This window comes from Copidosoma floridanum, unplaced genomic scaffold (genome assembly GCF_036245765.1).
Source record: "Copidosoma floridanum isolate Cflo_tuat_1 unplaced genomic scaffold, Cflo_Japanese_pri ptg000011l, whole genome shotgun sequence".
NCBI lineage: Eukaryota > Metazoa > Arthropoda > Insecta > Hymenoptera > Encyrtidae > Copidosoma > Copidosoma floridanum.
In genome coordinates this window covers 3257966-3274873 of record NW_028321888.1, presented here as the reverse complement: position 1 = coordinate 3274873, position 16908 = coordinate 3257966, and the positions used below count along the sequence as shown (strand labels likewise).

Sequence of the window (16908 nt, the reverse complement as noted above, 5' to 3'; positions counted from 1 at the left end):
ACGTTTGAGAATCAATAAGCTTCTCAAAGTTTCTTGGTTATTACACGGGGCAATAAGATAATTTATATTTATGGTCTAATATTCTTATGTTGATCTTCTGGGGCAAATTCATAAATAACACACACGATCTTTAAGGCAACGTTTTCTTGACTGGTGTGTCCACCTTTTCAGGCTTTATGGAGATAATTTATAAAAATAAATATTGCAATAACTACTAAAATTATGGCAGATACATGATTGAATGTGCAGATTACCTGTTATAAACACTGAGGAGAATCAGTTAACATGTTAAGATTCGCTTGCATGCAAATCAAACAGGCGAAAGCGTACACATTACGCTAAGTTGTCAGTTTATATAAAGAAATTCATCTACACTCACACGCATTGTACTATGAGCTTAAAGTGTCAAAGCTTATGAAAATAATCGGCAACGTACATACTTGAAAAAACGTTTATAAGTACAATTCAATGTGTACATCTTCTTTCTTTTCTGTATTATTACCGTTGGATATTATGTAAAGCATTTAAGAAATTAATTGTTTCTTATAATGTGACTCGTTGTCTTATATTCTTTTATCATTCCATTCAAAAATATAATTATTAGTACTTTGAAGTACATATACAACAGATTTTAATTTTTTATTATTTTTATCTATTTTTTTTCTTTCTTTAAGTGCTCTCTTAGTTTTTCCTGGACATTTTTCAGGACAGTCACTGCACGAAATTCCATATACCACATTAGTGCCATCTTACATGTTTGTTCTATATTTTTCTAGTTGTTAAATGTGATGAAATTTTTTCGTTTTTGTAGGAATAATGCTCGTATTCGATTTTTTAAAAGTTCTATTTTGTTGAAAAAAGTAAAAACATGTAGCACGCTGACAATGTTGTTACTTTTGCATGATTCAAATTTACGGCTTGCAAATTTTATAGTGTTGATTTTTAAAAGTTGTTTGTTTATGTATTCATTATTAAAAATAAGTGGGATATTTGTTTTCGTGCAAAATCTGTGTTACAATTTTAATATTATCGCTATGAAACGAACGATCTGACAATGTTATGACTACTAAATTATATGTGATACTCAAATTCTGTTGTTTTGTATGGGCTGACATAAATGTTAAAAGATTTATAAATTTAAAAAATTTTAAATCATTAGAAACACTCAATTTTTAAAATGTTTCACATAGTATCTGCTGGCGAATCGTGATTATTAATGATTCCCTACAGTGTTTCATAAAAGGTAATTTACACATTTGATTTTTTATCTGTCATATTTATCTAAGAATTTATGTAAATGAAATCTAAAGATGTCAACAAATCAGTCAACGAAACGTTGCTATAATAACTATGTATTTTTTATTCATGAATTTGCTTCAGAAGACCAAGAGAATATTAGTAGACTGTGAATTGGTATTTCACGGTTCTTCTTCTTTCTTTCTCTTACTCCGTGTATGTATTTAGTAAATAAAATAGTTAAAAAGCCTCGTATGGAGTGTGTATCTTTATTTCAATAAAAATTTTTGACGTTTCGCCACTCAAGGAGGCCTCTTGAAGATTTTTTATTGAAATAAAGATACAAACTCCATACATGGCTTTTTGATTATTTTATGTATGGTATAAATCGTTATTGTTACAAATTTCACTGCTATCCCTATATTTTCAAAACTTGATTTATGTATTTATTAATGGAAAAATTAATTCACTCATTCAAATTCCAATCATTTGATGACTTACATTAATATAACGAATTCATACGATGTTTATTCTATGTTTCTCGACTTATTGGTATAAATCCCCGTTATTTATTAGAAAAGAGTTTTGAAGATAAATACGATTATCATTCAATTAATCAAAAGCAGTTAATCTTTGATTAATAAGTGAAAAAAAATCATAATCCATCTGTGAAGGGTTTGTAGAACAAGCTAAATTAAAAAAGTTAATATGGTGTTCGCATGTAATATGAACTTTGTATAAGGTAAATTATCAAGTTCCACCTTCAAAATACATTTACTTTCGTATTTTAATCTCCACTGACAACATTTTTAAGGTAGGTCACTATATAATTCGTGGTTTTTATTGTTTGTTTTAGGTTTTGTACGAAAAACCAAATGAATACGTGGCTCAGTTTAAATTTACAGTGTTGTTAATGCCCACTGGTCCACATAAAATTACAGGTATACCATTCGAACAAGAATTATATGACTCACAGCATACTATAGATGATCCTACGCTCATCGTAAGTATTTTTTTGTTTATTACATGTTTATGGGTTCAAAAGTAAATATAGAGATATCTTAAAAACAACCAAGAGTACAGAGGATGTAGTATAATTTCACTGAATTTTTTCGTTACCAAATATTGGTTTTCCTTTGATTAAAACAAACACTAAAATATCATGTAATAGAAACACCTTTTCCTTTGTCTTGTTACAATGTTATTTCTTCTCACATTTTGTTTCATTCTAAAGCTAAGGTCTACGTGTTACATTGTCTTTATAAACTCAATGTTATTCCTATCCATAAAACCTTTTATATTTTAAACGAAAAAATGTTTTTTCATAAACATTTGAACTAAGTAAATATACAATAAAGTAATTATGTATAATATGTAATAAAATGAGTTATGTTCACATAATCTATACTTTTGATAGCATAAGATTGACTTGTTAGAATAATTTATAGAAACATTTATTTCTATTTTTAAAGCTGAAAGATTAATTTGTTTACTGTGTGGATCATTAATTAAATCCTTTTTTTAGTTCAGCAGTAGTTAGCGAGCATAGCAGCATTCTGACAATAAAATTTGTAGTTCTATTTTTTGGTATTTGCCAAAAAGTTATTTCAAAGTTAGGCTCTCTCATGACACAACGAATTTGAGAACCTCCAAATATCCCTCCCTTAATTCTTACATCACTAAGTCTTTACAATGTATTCACTAAATGTTTAAAGCATTCTTATGTTTTATCTAAGGCTTTTACAAATTGCTTAATACTAATGGTCCCCCGTGTCGGCTTCGCCCAAGATTCACTAAGTGGAGCACCGGAATGTGTTGACACGTAATTCCAATTTTTTTAAATTTTTGTTTGGAGTCAATGAAGTTCCGATCAAATAATAAGCTGTGAGAAAATTTGAAAAAATGTAATAATGCTAAAAAGTACCGTGTGTTTCTTACGCCATAAAAAAGTAGTTGATCCAAAAGGCCGTTGATTTGCACTTTCTCACGTTATACTAAATGAAAAAGCAACTCACCTAATGGATTCTTTAATCGTCGAATTTGACGCTGCTGTTTGAATCTCAATAATTGTTCTGCGTCAGTTTCTTGGTGCCTAGAATTATATACATTTAAAGCATTTGAAGTTTTCTTTTCCATTTGCCTTCTTGCAACTCTAAGCAGTTTGCTCTAAAAACTTTTGTGAGCTCTATAGACTGTTTTTTTGTCATTTTTGTAAGTTTTAAAACAATTGTTGGCAAGGTAGTTTAACGTTCAATAGTCCTAAAAAGGACCCGTGAGTTAAACTCTTTCTTAACTGAAGTTTCCAGCAAACATGACTGCATGGATACTTAAGCATGGTCTTCTTTTGCCTGCTGTTGTAGCACTAGACTAATCGTAAAAAACCACAACAGTCTGAAGCATTAAAGCTAATAATAGAGCTTATTTCCAATACCTTCTGGTGTTACGCTAGAGACGTTGGTATCCAAAGCACCTTTTTTTTTTTTACAGAGCTCAATGATTTTGATGGTCCAAAGTGAAAATATTGGTTAGTGACGCTTGCCTGGTGGAGACTGTCTCGTTTGCTCAAGTTTATTTCTCCTTTATATCTTTACTGTTAGGATTGCTCAGAGCATACTTCAGAGAGGATCGGTGATTCCTGGTTAAATGCTTAGAGTTGAGAGGATAATTCGGAGTCGTCAACGGCCGGGGTTCCCACCTTCGTGACAAGCAAGTTCGCTCGTGAAGTCTACCAACGAATGACTAGCTTGATTTAATAGTGGCCGCCTTTATACAGTCTTTTGGTGAATAAGTCATTGTTGAAAATAGTTATGAAAATATTTTTGTTGTCAACGTAGTTTAGATGGCCCCAAAAAAACTGATGAGATTAATGGTTAATTAGTGAATGTAAGGACTTATAATGGCCTTAAAAGGGCCAGCGCTAATACTTTTAGTAATTTTTTAGGATTATTTTCAATGACGGAGAGCCGGCTGTGTGTAGCTTGACTCTTACCCTCGGAGTCTCTGAATACGTAGATCGTGCTGGAGAAATGTACGCCGCTGGCTAAAGATATCTCGTCTTCGAGTCGTTCCCCGGATAACTAACTGCTCACCATTAGTCAGGGAAGATTCCCCGATGAGCTTGGAGAAAACCTTATCCGTGAGTATGGTGTTAGCAGAAACCACTGAAGAGGAGGCTGATGAAATTTCTAGCTGATGTAACTGTCCGAACTTTTCGGGGTTGTTTTCCTTGGCTTGCTATTGTAAAAAAAGGTGCTATGGTAGCACCAGGTTGGTTAGAAAAACGGTCATGAAACCTTGAAGTGTTAAAGCAGATTGTGTTCTAGGTGGAGGTCTCCAGGTATTACGCTTGTTAGTCGTAATCTTGGCTGTTTAGGATTGGATTTGACGTAAGTCACTTGTTTATTAGAGGAAAGCGTCGTTGGTATCCGGTTTACCTAGCTGTAGAACTAAGAACTCTGTCATTGATGCACTGCCAGTTAACAACTAAGGAAACCGACCATTTGCTCAGGGGTATTAAAACCAGACTCACTTCGGTAGCAGGTATCTTTAATTTTACGTTGACGTGACCTAGCAGATCCTACTGAACTGAAGTAAAAAGCTAGCGTATTTTTACAAAACCTTATGCTTATTGATTGCTATTGTTATTAATTTTTTCTAATTAAAAACTGTATGAAAACCATTTAGGAAGTGTCAAGAATCAGTATGCAAAAGTTCAGCAAAATCGGTTAAAATTTTCGCGGTCAGTAAATACAACAGCTTTTGAGACTTAGCTTCATATATTAGTGAGATTACTTCAAAAACAATTTGAAAGTTAGCATACGATTCATGCATATACACAGAGTGCAGAATAAGGATGGAAGTGTATTTGCTACCATTGTGTAATAAAACACCTTTCAAGCTACACTAAGATAAGCCTAAAGAGAATCTTTAATTTTCTGCATTGTATGGTAATTCTAATTTTTTCATGAAACCATAAATAGTAAGAAAAATGACAAGATGTCTTATCCTGTGAAAAATTCAAGAAAATCTTGATTTTAACACCTAAACTAACTCATAGTTTCTCCTTCTGCAAGCATTTTTATTTTTATAACCTTGAACTCAAAAATTTAGATTTTAATTTGGTTAAAAACTATTATCAGGTTATTAAGTTAATTCCTTAAGTTGATTTTACCATAGTCGTTAACTACCATTTTATCATTGATTTATAACTCTTCAGATTGTTTTTAATTTCGTTATCGTACAGGAAAAATCATAGATGCTGTAGTAAGAATGAGTTCCGTCACAGACAGTATTTCTGTATATTGAATAATCATTATTATTTTACTATTCAAACCAAGAAAATCTCTATAATAACAAAAATAGAAATTATTGTGAGTTTAAATCCCTTGCTCAGTTATTAGTTAGCTGAGATATATATACTGTTTTCGTTTTTCCATACTCTTAAAATAGCATTACACTAACTGCAAGTGGTATGTGGAACCGACTGTTTATCTTAATTAGAAACTACCAGATATAAATAACTGTAACACAATTTCTTATCATTTCATTGAGTGTTTGTCTATAATTTTTATAATGTTATAATGGAATAATGTTATGCGTGTTACTGATATGCCCAACGTTATAACTTATATTAATATATTGTAGCAAGTTTATGACTCCGATACTTTTACTACAATAAATTCTTAGAGTATTTGTGTACTTAGAATTAAGTTGTATAGTAAGAAAAAAAGTTTTAGTTTTATTTGTTGATCAAGTCATTACAAATTTATAAGATAACAAAGATAACCAAAGGCTACAATTTTTTTATTAAAAAATTGAACGCATTCTTGCCTTCGATAAATAAATTATCACTGTTACTATGAGTCAAAGTAAAAATTAAAAAAGAATTTTGAATGCAGTGTCAACTACTTACCGATTAAAATAGCCGTCTTAAAATGTAGTCCAACGAAATTTTCCAACGTTACAGTAAAAAACGAATCTGTATTTGTCTGGATTGATCATAACAAGACTATTTTACCGAGTGTCAACAAAGTATCAGCTTATGGTTTCATCTTTTTCATTAAAATTTTAAGTGTTCTGTCTGTAGTGACTGCGTTAAAAAGTTTTTTAAATAGTAAGAGTTGTAGACTATCATTAATGTTAGCAAATAGGTAGCCAACACTAAAGAAAACAGTGTTGTGTTGTCGGGAATGGTACATATGGGGAGAATCACGTCAACTGTCCCAGCGCCGCGGTGGACGGCCCGCGCGGTCGTCAAACACGACGTTTTCAACGCGTCGTTTCGGTGTCAAAACTTTGATAAAAAAATTATCTAAAAACATATACTTACGTATTTTTTCCTCAGCTTTCCAGTGGTGGCATCAGTTTCTCGAAAATTTGCTCCCATAACCTCGAAAAATGCACTTGTTTGAAAAACACGTTTTATCTCCATGATCTTCAACTTTTGGAATTTTTTTGATAGTCTAGATCGAAAGATGAGATATTTTTACGTAGATATCGACAATAAAAAAAGAGGGATTTTTCGTTTTTATAACGTATTTAAACGACGAACGAGACGATGCGAGCCGCAGCGGCCGGGCCACGCGGGGCAGCAGCACGTCCGCCGTGTGTCGCGCTACGGTGAGTCTGTTTGGCTATATAATATATAATGTAGTAGTGGCGATGTAAACAACAATTAGTTAACCGGGGCTTACAATGGATAAATAATAAATGTTCTGATAAAATTTATTCATATATACAACAATTTTATAATAAAGAAATAAATAATGATTAATATTGATTAAATATTAAATATTTACATAAATAAAGCAAAAAATAAAAACAAATTTGTTCTACTTCGTTCTTTTTTTCTTTTTAGGCATGGTAATCGAAGTGACACTTGTTTTACGTTCTTTCAGTTTCGGAAAAATTCCATACTGGTTACTCAAAGAAGTTTTCTTCAACATTAATTTATTATCCTTAATAGGAATAAACGCATGATAATTCCGTGTCCCTGGAATCAGTTTCGCACTGGAAATTTTGTCTTTTAATCTCAAGGAAGTTTCTTCGTAGTCAGATTTGCTACTAAAAAAACCTTCGTTTCTTTGCAGTAAAACCTACGGAAACTTCGACTTACGATAGCACAACCTCAAGTCATAAAAATAATAAATACTAATATTTAATTAATCAATCGAAACTTGTTGCGAAGTGCAAACCGTCACGGTTAGGTGTATTTGTTTACATCCAGTCAGAGAGACGGTAGCAGACGGCGCGCTCCTGCCGCGCATGGCCCGGCCACCGCGGCTCCCATCGTCTCGTTCGTCGTTTAAATATGTTATAAAAACGAAAAACCCCTCTTTTTTATTCTCGATATCTACGTAAAAATGTCTCATCTTTCGATCTAGACTATCAAAAAAATTCTAAAAGTTGAAGATCATGGAGATAAAACGTGTTTTTCAAACAAGTGCATTTTTCGAGGTTATGGGAGCAAATTTTCGAAAAACTAATGCCACCACTTGAAAGCTGAGGACAAAATACGTAAGAATATGTTTTTAGATTATTTTTTTATTAAAGTTTTGACACCGAAACGACGAGTTAAAAACGTCGTGTTTGACGACCGCGCGGGCCGTCTACCGCGGCGCTGGGACAGTTGACGTGATTATTCATTCACAATTGTGGTTATTCATAACCACAAGTACAAAATTAAATTTAAAGTAACTATAATGTAATAACAATTATAAAGTCTTACTATACATCAATATTAACATTGAATAATCGGATACACCATATCTGCTATGAAAGCATAATGCGACCTAGGCATGCTTTATTTATATTTTCAAAAAAATTATTTTCAAAAAATATTTTAATAGAAAAATTAACAGAAGTATGACAAAACAGATGAACAGTATATTATGTTATGTATGTAGTCAGCCACATGCAGGAAAAAAAGATTTAAGAAATATACAGACATTTATGAAGCCAAAAATACGAACACAAGGCCCTATCTACATTTATGAAAACCATATGTGCGCACATCAAGCTTTGCTGACAGGTCTAGGCACTAGCCAACGCAACGGAAAAAGTTAAGAACCTACTGATAGTTATTTAATAGTCTAATGATTACAAAATAAGAAAGTGTGTATCTTCTCTAAATTGAGTGAAATTTTTTTTGTACTTTAGTTATAAATATTGTGTATTCATTTAAAGCTTATTGATATCTAATTTTCTATTAACATTATTATTTTACAAAAAAATGAAAAATGTTTCTGCAAACTCTCTTTTAAATATATTTCTCTCACACTTAAGAATCTTCACTCTGTCAAAATAAAAAGAATGCCCCTTGGAATGGTGGTAAGCAGCTAACCCACATCTTTTATCGTTGTTATTTGCTTCGCACAGTAATTTTAAATAACGCCACCAATAGAGGGAAACATGTTGATACTATCTAACAAGAATACGCAGCCCCTTAAGATAATAATCTGTAATAAGTGTTCATTTCAACAAGAATACATCTTGAACAATTAAAATAAGTTAATTACGTCCCAAGTAACATATTAACAGCCAAAAATGTATTTTTTTTTTTTTAGTTTCATAAAAAAAAAAAAACACTTATTGTATGATATGCACATAATGCATAAGTAAGCATAATAAATATTACTTTTTAATGTGCTGATGTGAAAGTACTCTATAAAATAAATTAACATTTAAGAGAAACTCCAATATTCACCAACAAAATACAACCATGCTAGAAAACAATTTTTTTTTATTCATGCACCGTAAAGTAGGTAATTTTTAGCTCGGAAGTATACTCAACATGCAGAGAAATAACATTATTTGTTAAATATACATTATTATTAACATAAACGCTGGAAACTGGTCATTGTCCAAAGAAGGCTGTGTATTATTGTTAGTACCGAGACAGTTTTCTCTTAAGCTAGCGCTATTTCAAATTGCTGCACGGAGCGAATACACATCTCTTATATGTTCACACAGATGCTCAAAAAGCTTAGATTTGCTCAGACGTATAAAGCAGAGGTCACAATCTCCGAAATTTATTTTATAGATAACTAAGGGCGCCCTTGTCTTCGCCTCAGACTCGCTAAATCAAACACTGCAGTGTGTTGACATGCAATTAGGAACGTTTTCAGTTAAAAATTTTACATCTATTCCTGATAATTCTCAGAAAAAAATTTTTTTATTTAATACATATTTGTTCTGAATCCATGCAGTTTATTTGGCCAAATAATAAGCTGTAAAAAGTGAAAAAAATAAAATTATGCTGGAAAGTACCATGCGTTCCTATGCCATAAAATAATCGTTGGCCCTAAAAAGGCCGTTGATTTGCAGGTTTTCCTGTATAATCTACAAAAAAAGCTATTTTTTGAAGCTGCAAAGATTTAAAATTAACATAAAATATATAATGAAAACATCTTTTTTCTCTTATCTCACAACTTTATTACCAAAGCAACAAAGTCCTGGAGCTTAATCTCTACATTTTTTATCGCTATAAAAATACAAATACATATTCTACCTACTTTAAATTACAACGTCTAAAGTGTTGGAGCTGGTTGTAGAGCTCTTTCCCAACGTCTCCTGGTATGACGCCGAAGACGTTAGTGTCTAAAGCACCGTCTTTTTTGCAGAGTTCAGTCGTTTTGGTGATCTAAGGTTGAAAGATTGGTTCGTGATGCTTTATCGTTGGAGACTGCCCCGTTTGCTACAGTTTATTTTTTTCTCTACAGCTGTTAAGTTCACCCAGCGCAGACCTCCTAGAGAATCAGTGATTTCTAGTTACATGCTAGGAGTCGAGAAGGTAATGTAGATGTTTTGTCAACTAAACAAAACACTTTGGCTTACTTTTAAAAACTCGGATTGTGTAAAATAAAGTTTAAAAGTCCGATGGGAGTAGAATGTTTTTTGCATGAATTAGAGAAATAAACGAAACCAGGAGAACAAGTAACAAGAATCTCTAGGAAAATTTGGGAGCCATTGTCCTTCTCTACGAAGGTAAACTACACAAATATTGTAACTATTGAAAATTTCCAATGTCGATTGTGAATAATCTTTTTTAATAATTAAAATACAATCATCGATGTAGCATTCATAATGAAGAACCGATTCATGGCATCTAAGAACCTCACCCGAAAGATTTTTAGGAACGATATCCTTAAGCCAAGAAGAACTGCAACTACCCATTAGTAAGCCGCAGCACTTTCTATATGTTTTCCCATTAAAAAAAAATAATAATTGGAGTTGATGAGAGAATTCGACCCTTAATAAATTCCCTGGTAATGATTCCAAAAAGTTAAAGAACGCTCCTAAATTTTTTTTCTTGCTTGCCAATATTAAGTAATACGGTAGATGAGTATACAAAAAAAAAAAAAACATCTAAAAACACCAACATATAGCTATCCGAAATAACAATGCTACTCAGAGTCTCCCTTAATTCCAGAGAATTCCTCTAAAAGAGAGATCAGTGACTTCCCAAACATCTTGTTAAAAATGAAAGAGAACCACGTATCTAACTCATAGATTGGAGAACCCAAGGAAGATACTATGAATCAAGCTGGTAGTATATTTTTATAAACCTTGATGAGAGCGTGGACTTCAGCTAATTAACAACTTGACAGCTCATCCACCCCAGGAGCTCTTACTTTGAAACTCAAAAACTCTCAAATAATTCTATTTATTAACTATTTTTCTTGCGGAATTGATTAAATCTTGTAGTGGCTGCCTCTTACCCTTAAGTATTTTGTAATAAGTACTGTTGCTAAGTATTTCCCCAATTTTTTGAAGTTATACTTCCTTAGGCGCGTTCTGCTCTACAGAGTAAATTGACGATTTCAGATTAGTGACCTTAAGAAAAAGTGTAACGAAAGTGACTTTTGCATGATTTTTCCCCTTTGCCCTGCCCCTCTCGACGTACTTCCGGTCCTCCTACGCCACGAAAGTCCTACTACACTACACCATACATTTTAAATTTTACTTCTTTTTTCTTTTAACCAATTAAAAAAAAAAATAAAGGAGGCCCGGCAGTAAAAAAATTAATAACTTCATTTTATCTTGCAGTTTGTAACTTATTTTTAATTTAAATTTTTAATTAATTGTGTATTAATTAATTTACTTCACTTATACATTAAATAAATATGTAATTTATTTAATGAAATAAATGTTTTTGGTACATGTTTTTTTCAAAAATTTAGAAATTAGTATACATCAAAAGAGCAGCTTTTATATGTAATTATAAACTTTTATTCACTTATCATTTATTTGTTACTCTAAAAATAATGTAACTTTTTCACACTTTTTCAGTATTTTTGTATTAAAAAAAAAAGTGTCCGTAATGTATGGATACCATAATTTTAATTTTTATCGCACTTTTTTTTCCACAATTTTTACTCTATGATTAAGGTGGTTTTTTAACTTAAGGATGTTTATCACACAGTGGGGAAAAAAATCAGATCAAAATTCAGAGGTAAGAGGAGTGAATATGTATGCAGCAACGATGAAAATTATTTATTTCATATTTATGTATTTACATACACGCTTTTATTTACACTTAACTCCTTTTTTGTGTTATTGAAAAAAAAAAAAAAAAAAAATTATTCATCTTTTTGAAATTAAAACAGGTTTATTTAAAAGTAATCTTTGATACAAACAAAAATTAGGAGGTTTATACAGATCTTACAAATACAATTTCAATTGATTTTTCTATAAGGTTACATGTTAAATTGCAGATTTTTAAAATTAATCATGTGAAAGAAGGTACAGTTAAAAGATCTGCAATTTTTTTGGGATTCCTTACGGTATTTTTAGTATACTCTTAATTCTTGAATAATATCTGTCATAAAATACCTATGTGTGATAAACGTCCTCGAGGGATATTCACTGTATATGTACTACTATGCTATTGAAGAAAGCAGTACTACAGGATGGTTTGTCCTCATTCTTGACATACAATTATATATTGGATATTAAATATGGACTAGGTAAAAATGTGTAAACGTATGTGATAAATGTGAGCGTGACTTTACAGATGTAATCAGCGTAGGCAGAAGGCCATTGTTTTGAAATTATCGAAAGATTCGATGAAAGTGCACATTCTTCTACTGGCCAGCATTGAAATTGTTTATATTGTATTAATTGTATTGTGCCATAATTTATTGTTTGTAATTGTCTAGTTATTAAATATTGAAATATTTACTGAAACTACTTCTAACTAACGAAGGTATACTCATTTCAACGATAATTGCACTACCTTTGTATACAATATCGTTTCAGTAAAAATATTTTTTAAGATTACTCTACAGATTCCCTTAAAGATGACAATTAGATATTGATGAATTATTAGACTAATATGAAATTATAATTAATAATCCTCCTCATGAAGACTATTCTGTATCATTATATACAAAATAATTTATTTGCTTTTAAAAATTATTCGTCAATCAAAAGACAACCTACATAATCTCCTAAGGTATATAAAGTATTGTGAGATATATATTTGGCGCTTGTAGCTGAATTTCAGTGCATGCGTAGTGGCAAAGAGTTGAGACGCTGCGACGCTGCACTGCAGCATCGAAAAACGTATAGCTTGATTTATTCTCGCGCGGTCAGTCTGTCGATACAGTTCAGCTTACGATTGTATTTTGATTGTTAAGACTAAAGATAGCGTATACCCAAGATAAGGAGAATAAATGTGTTCGTATTTTGTAATAAAAGCGATAGTGTTGTACATTTTATTGCCCGATCACATACCCATACATCCATACTGCTAACAGGTCATTGGCTTTAAAAAGTGTAGTGTGGTTGTGCATTCAAGACCTCCCTAGCTGCCATTTTTTCTCTGTGATTGAGCACATCTCGCGTTTACTCGCATTCTCCTAGCCCTCCGCGTTTTAACCCCTTTTTCTTACAGGCTTTTTACAGGCCATCGACGAGGCGGCATTGAGGTTGACATCAGCCACCAGTGAGACCGAGCAAATCGGGGAGGTGACAGCTGGCGGGGTGACAAAGATTGTGAAAAATATACAGAAGAAAAAAAGTAAGTAACTGATAATGATACTTATAGTGTCTTTATTGGTCGTTAAGTTGACATGATGTGTTTTAATTGTCTTTGTTTTCAAACCGAAATTGTATGAGAGTGGTAATAATAGATGTTGTAGATATGATAAATATGACAGCTTTGTGAAGTGTTTCATAAAGCCAATACTCTGTAGGCCGTGAGGCTGGCTTGCATTGGGGTAAGAGGATTTTTATTTAGCTGCTACAGCTATAGCTACTGCTGAGGGGGACGCCTTAAAGCAGGGAGAGGGACTCTCGTTTCGGCCATGACTTGCGTTTGGTCAGGCCAGGCGTACGTATTCCTTTTAGCAGGCTTGGTGGCTGACGGCGCGCACAGAGCAGCTATCTTAGATAGACTTTTGTTTATTTTTCCAAGTCCCCGTACAGTGCGGCCTCTTTCCATGGATTTTCACGCTCAGACCAGAGGTAAATGCCGACTTGAACCAAAATGCAGAAATTTCAAATTTCTAATTTTGGTATAATGCGCGTCAGCACATCGTAATAACACGCAGAATATATTTTGAAATAAACTCACTGGATACGCTGTCAGAAGTATATAAAAGAATTTAGGAGAACATAGAAAAATTTAAAGAAGTGATGGTGACAAGCAGTGAAAACGTAGCACTGTTTTTGTCTAACGATAAAGTATCATGTCTAAAAACATTATTCTGTGCTTGTTATACATACGATTGTGCTCAATCGCGTTGGAATTGTGCTGCTATTGTGTATGACTTTAGACATGTTGCGATTGCATGCTTAAGTCATCTGCTGTATTTTGTCCCATGGGTAGTGCGCATGCATTGCGTTCGTGTGTGCGTGCTTGCTCATTTTTACCGATGACACAGCTTGTGTTTGATTAGTTACTGGGAAATAGTGTGTGTGTGTGTGTGTGTGTGTGTGTGTGTGTAACTTGATCTGAGTTATTATAGGAGATACGAGTGACGATTACGATACAGAAGATCCGTTTCATTTGATGGAAAAACGTGGAGGTATAATTTACACAATTCCTAAACACAAGCAGGACATTCTGGTTAGAGGTTCTTTAGATATATTAAAGATAGAAGATTTAAAAACAATAAGTCACGTGTAAACAAAAATTTAAGATAGACATAAACAAAGATTACTTTATCAAGATAGAAAATTAAAGATTTAAGAGATAGAAAACTAAATTTGATTGATACCTCATCTAAAGATAAGAATAAAGATTGGAGAGATAGAGAAATAAATTTGATGGATACCTCATTCAAAGACAAGAATAAAGATTTGAGAGATACAAAAATAAATTTTATTGACACCTCATCTAAAGACAAGAACAAAGATTTGAGAGATACAAAAATAGGTTTGATTCATACCTTATCAAGATAGAAAATTTAAGATTTGAAAAATGGAAAGATAGTTTTGATGATACCTCAACTAAAAATAGCAAAGATTTGAAAATAGAAAGATGGACTTGATTGATACAAGATCATTTTAACAAGAAAGCAAGTGAAAGATTTGAAAATAGAAAGATGCATTCGATTGATACAAGATTTTTTCAACAACAAAGCAAATTAAGACTTTAAAAAATAGAAAGATAGATTTGGTTAATACAAGATCATTTTAACAAGATAGCACATTAAATATTTAAAAAGAGAAAGTTTGACTTAATTTTGATTAATAAACCTCACTAATTGATAGCAAATTAAAAAAAAAAAAAAAAAATAGATTCGATTAATACATGAACTATAAATAGCACATTAAAGAATCTGAAAAATAGAAAAGATAGTTTAATGAAACAGATAGATAATTTGCATAAGAAAATGGCGGGCAAAAATAACGATCATCAGATAAAACTGACTAAAGGAGCCTACAAGAAAGATATTTAGGAGATTCAAAAGCTGATGAAAGATGAAGAGCAGACTTTAAATTTAATACTAGGTAGATTATCCCTAGATTATTAAAACAGAGTGTACTTATTACTTATCCCACGGTAATAGTGCAATAATTAATGATATGAAAAGAAGTGACATACAAATAAAGGCGTATTAAATACACAAAAAAATCCACACTGCTAAATTTGATCCCGCAAAGCAAAGTGATACTACATTTTGCGAATTCTTCGATGGACTAAGATAGATTTTAAATGGATTTCGATGGATTTCGATGGATTTTGAACTTGTTAGTAAAACTCAAAGTTTTCTTGAAGATAAGAAAAGAGATGGTTTTTGGTAGTAATAACAAAAATAAAATTGTCCTAGATAAAGTGATATACGCCAAGATGCTCGCTGGAAACTTGCTGTAGCTTTGTCAGCTTGTTGATAAAGGCATGTGTATCTATTTAGACAACCCTAAGATAGATATATTTGACCCACGCTCTAATGAGACGTTAATTTTCGATGCCTATAGAGTCTTTGTTGGATAGTGGAACTAGTGAAAGATGGTCAGAATACAAGCAACAACAAGAAGTGTAAAAAAATTATAGATTGCTTAATGATAGAAAGTGCATCTGCGGCCATGGCCGAGAAGGTTCAGCAAGTCAGTACCAATTTATAGTAAGAGCTGCTCTATAATCCCAAACAATGGATCCAAAAACGATTGTTTGGATACCGCTCAGCAAAACGAGTTTCAGAAAATCATTAAAGATAGAAAAGTTAATGATAGTAAAGAACTAATGATTGGTGAGATTTCAAAGGCTTAAAGTCCCTTCACATAAAGGTATAAAATATTTAAAAGAAATAACAAAGCCATGCTCTGACACGCAAGATTCGGGCATTCATCGAAGGAATATCTTAAGGCATTGCAAAGAAAGTTTCTGGACAATGAAAATTTGAATAAGTCTGAGTTCGATGATAACTTCATTGCATTATGCAAGGTGTGTCACATTGCTAAAATTTAAAGATTGTCCTTTAACACTAGAAGAGAGAGGGCATCGAAACCACTTGAAATAGTTAACGCTGAAACAATGGAACCGATTAGTCCGGAAACTCACCCTAAAGGATACAAATTAATGATAGTATACACAGACGACTACTTAATATTGGCGATGGCATACCCTGTGAAAGTGAAAAGTAAAGCAAGAAGTTGTATGGACAAATTTGCTACCAGCGCACGAAATCTACTGGGCTTTAATACAAAGATGCAAAGATGTGCTATTAAAGAACTGACCAAAGCACAGAGTTTGCAGGAGGTCAAACAGTGGAAATTTTCCAGAGATTAGGAGCTGAGTCTCAACTGGCCTGTCCAGACACTCTTCAACACAATGGCGTTTCAGAACGAATCAATCGCACATTGCATGGAAAAGTGTGAACCTACATATATTACTCCGGGTTCAGGGAGAACATGTTGGATCTAACCTTGGGTGCTGCAGTATATACATATAATCACACACCACACCTGTCCAACGAAATAAAAGCTCCCTTAGGAAATTTTACCCCCAATCTAAAGATAGAAATAAATCAAAATCCATAATCAGTTATGTGGCATTTATTAAGATACAAAGGAACACTGGAACCAAATTCAGCCTACAAGGTATACGAGTAGTACTGGTTGGCCATACTACTACCGGCTACATTTCCTTAAGACCAGAGGATGCAAAATTTTATGAGATTCCGAGTGTAAGATTTTATGAAAGACTTGTATTTAGAAATATAT

The 16908-nt window shown here is 32.5% G+C and overlaps 1 protein-coding gene across 2 annotated transcripts in view; it reads left to right on the top strand.

The window, feature by feature from the left end:
- LOC106647639 (proliferation-associated protein 2G4) overlaps window positions 1-16908 on the top strand; it is a 309719-nt gene that overhangs the window by 272576 nt on the left and 20235 nt on the right. For both annotated transcript variants that reach the window (XM_089590024.1, XM_089590023.1), the window contains one exon: window positions 2093-2239. In XM_089590024.1, the coding sequence (XP_089446150.1) occupies window positions 2093-2239 (147 nt within the window). The remainder of the gene's footprint in view (window positions 1-2092; window positions 2240-16908) is intronic.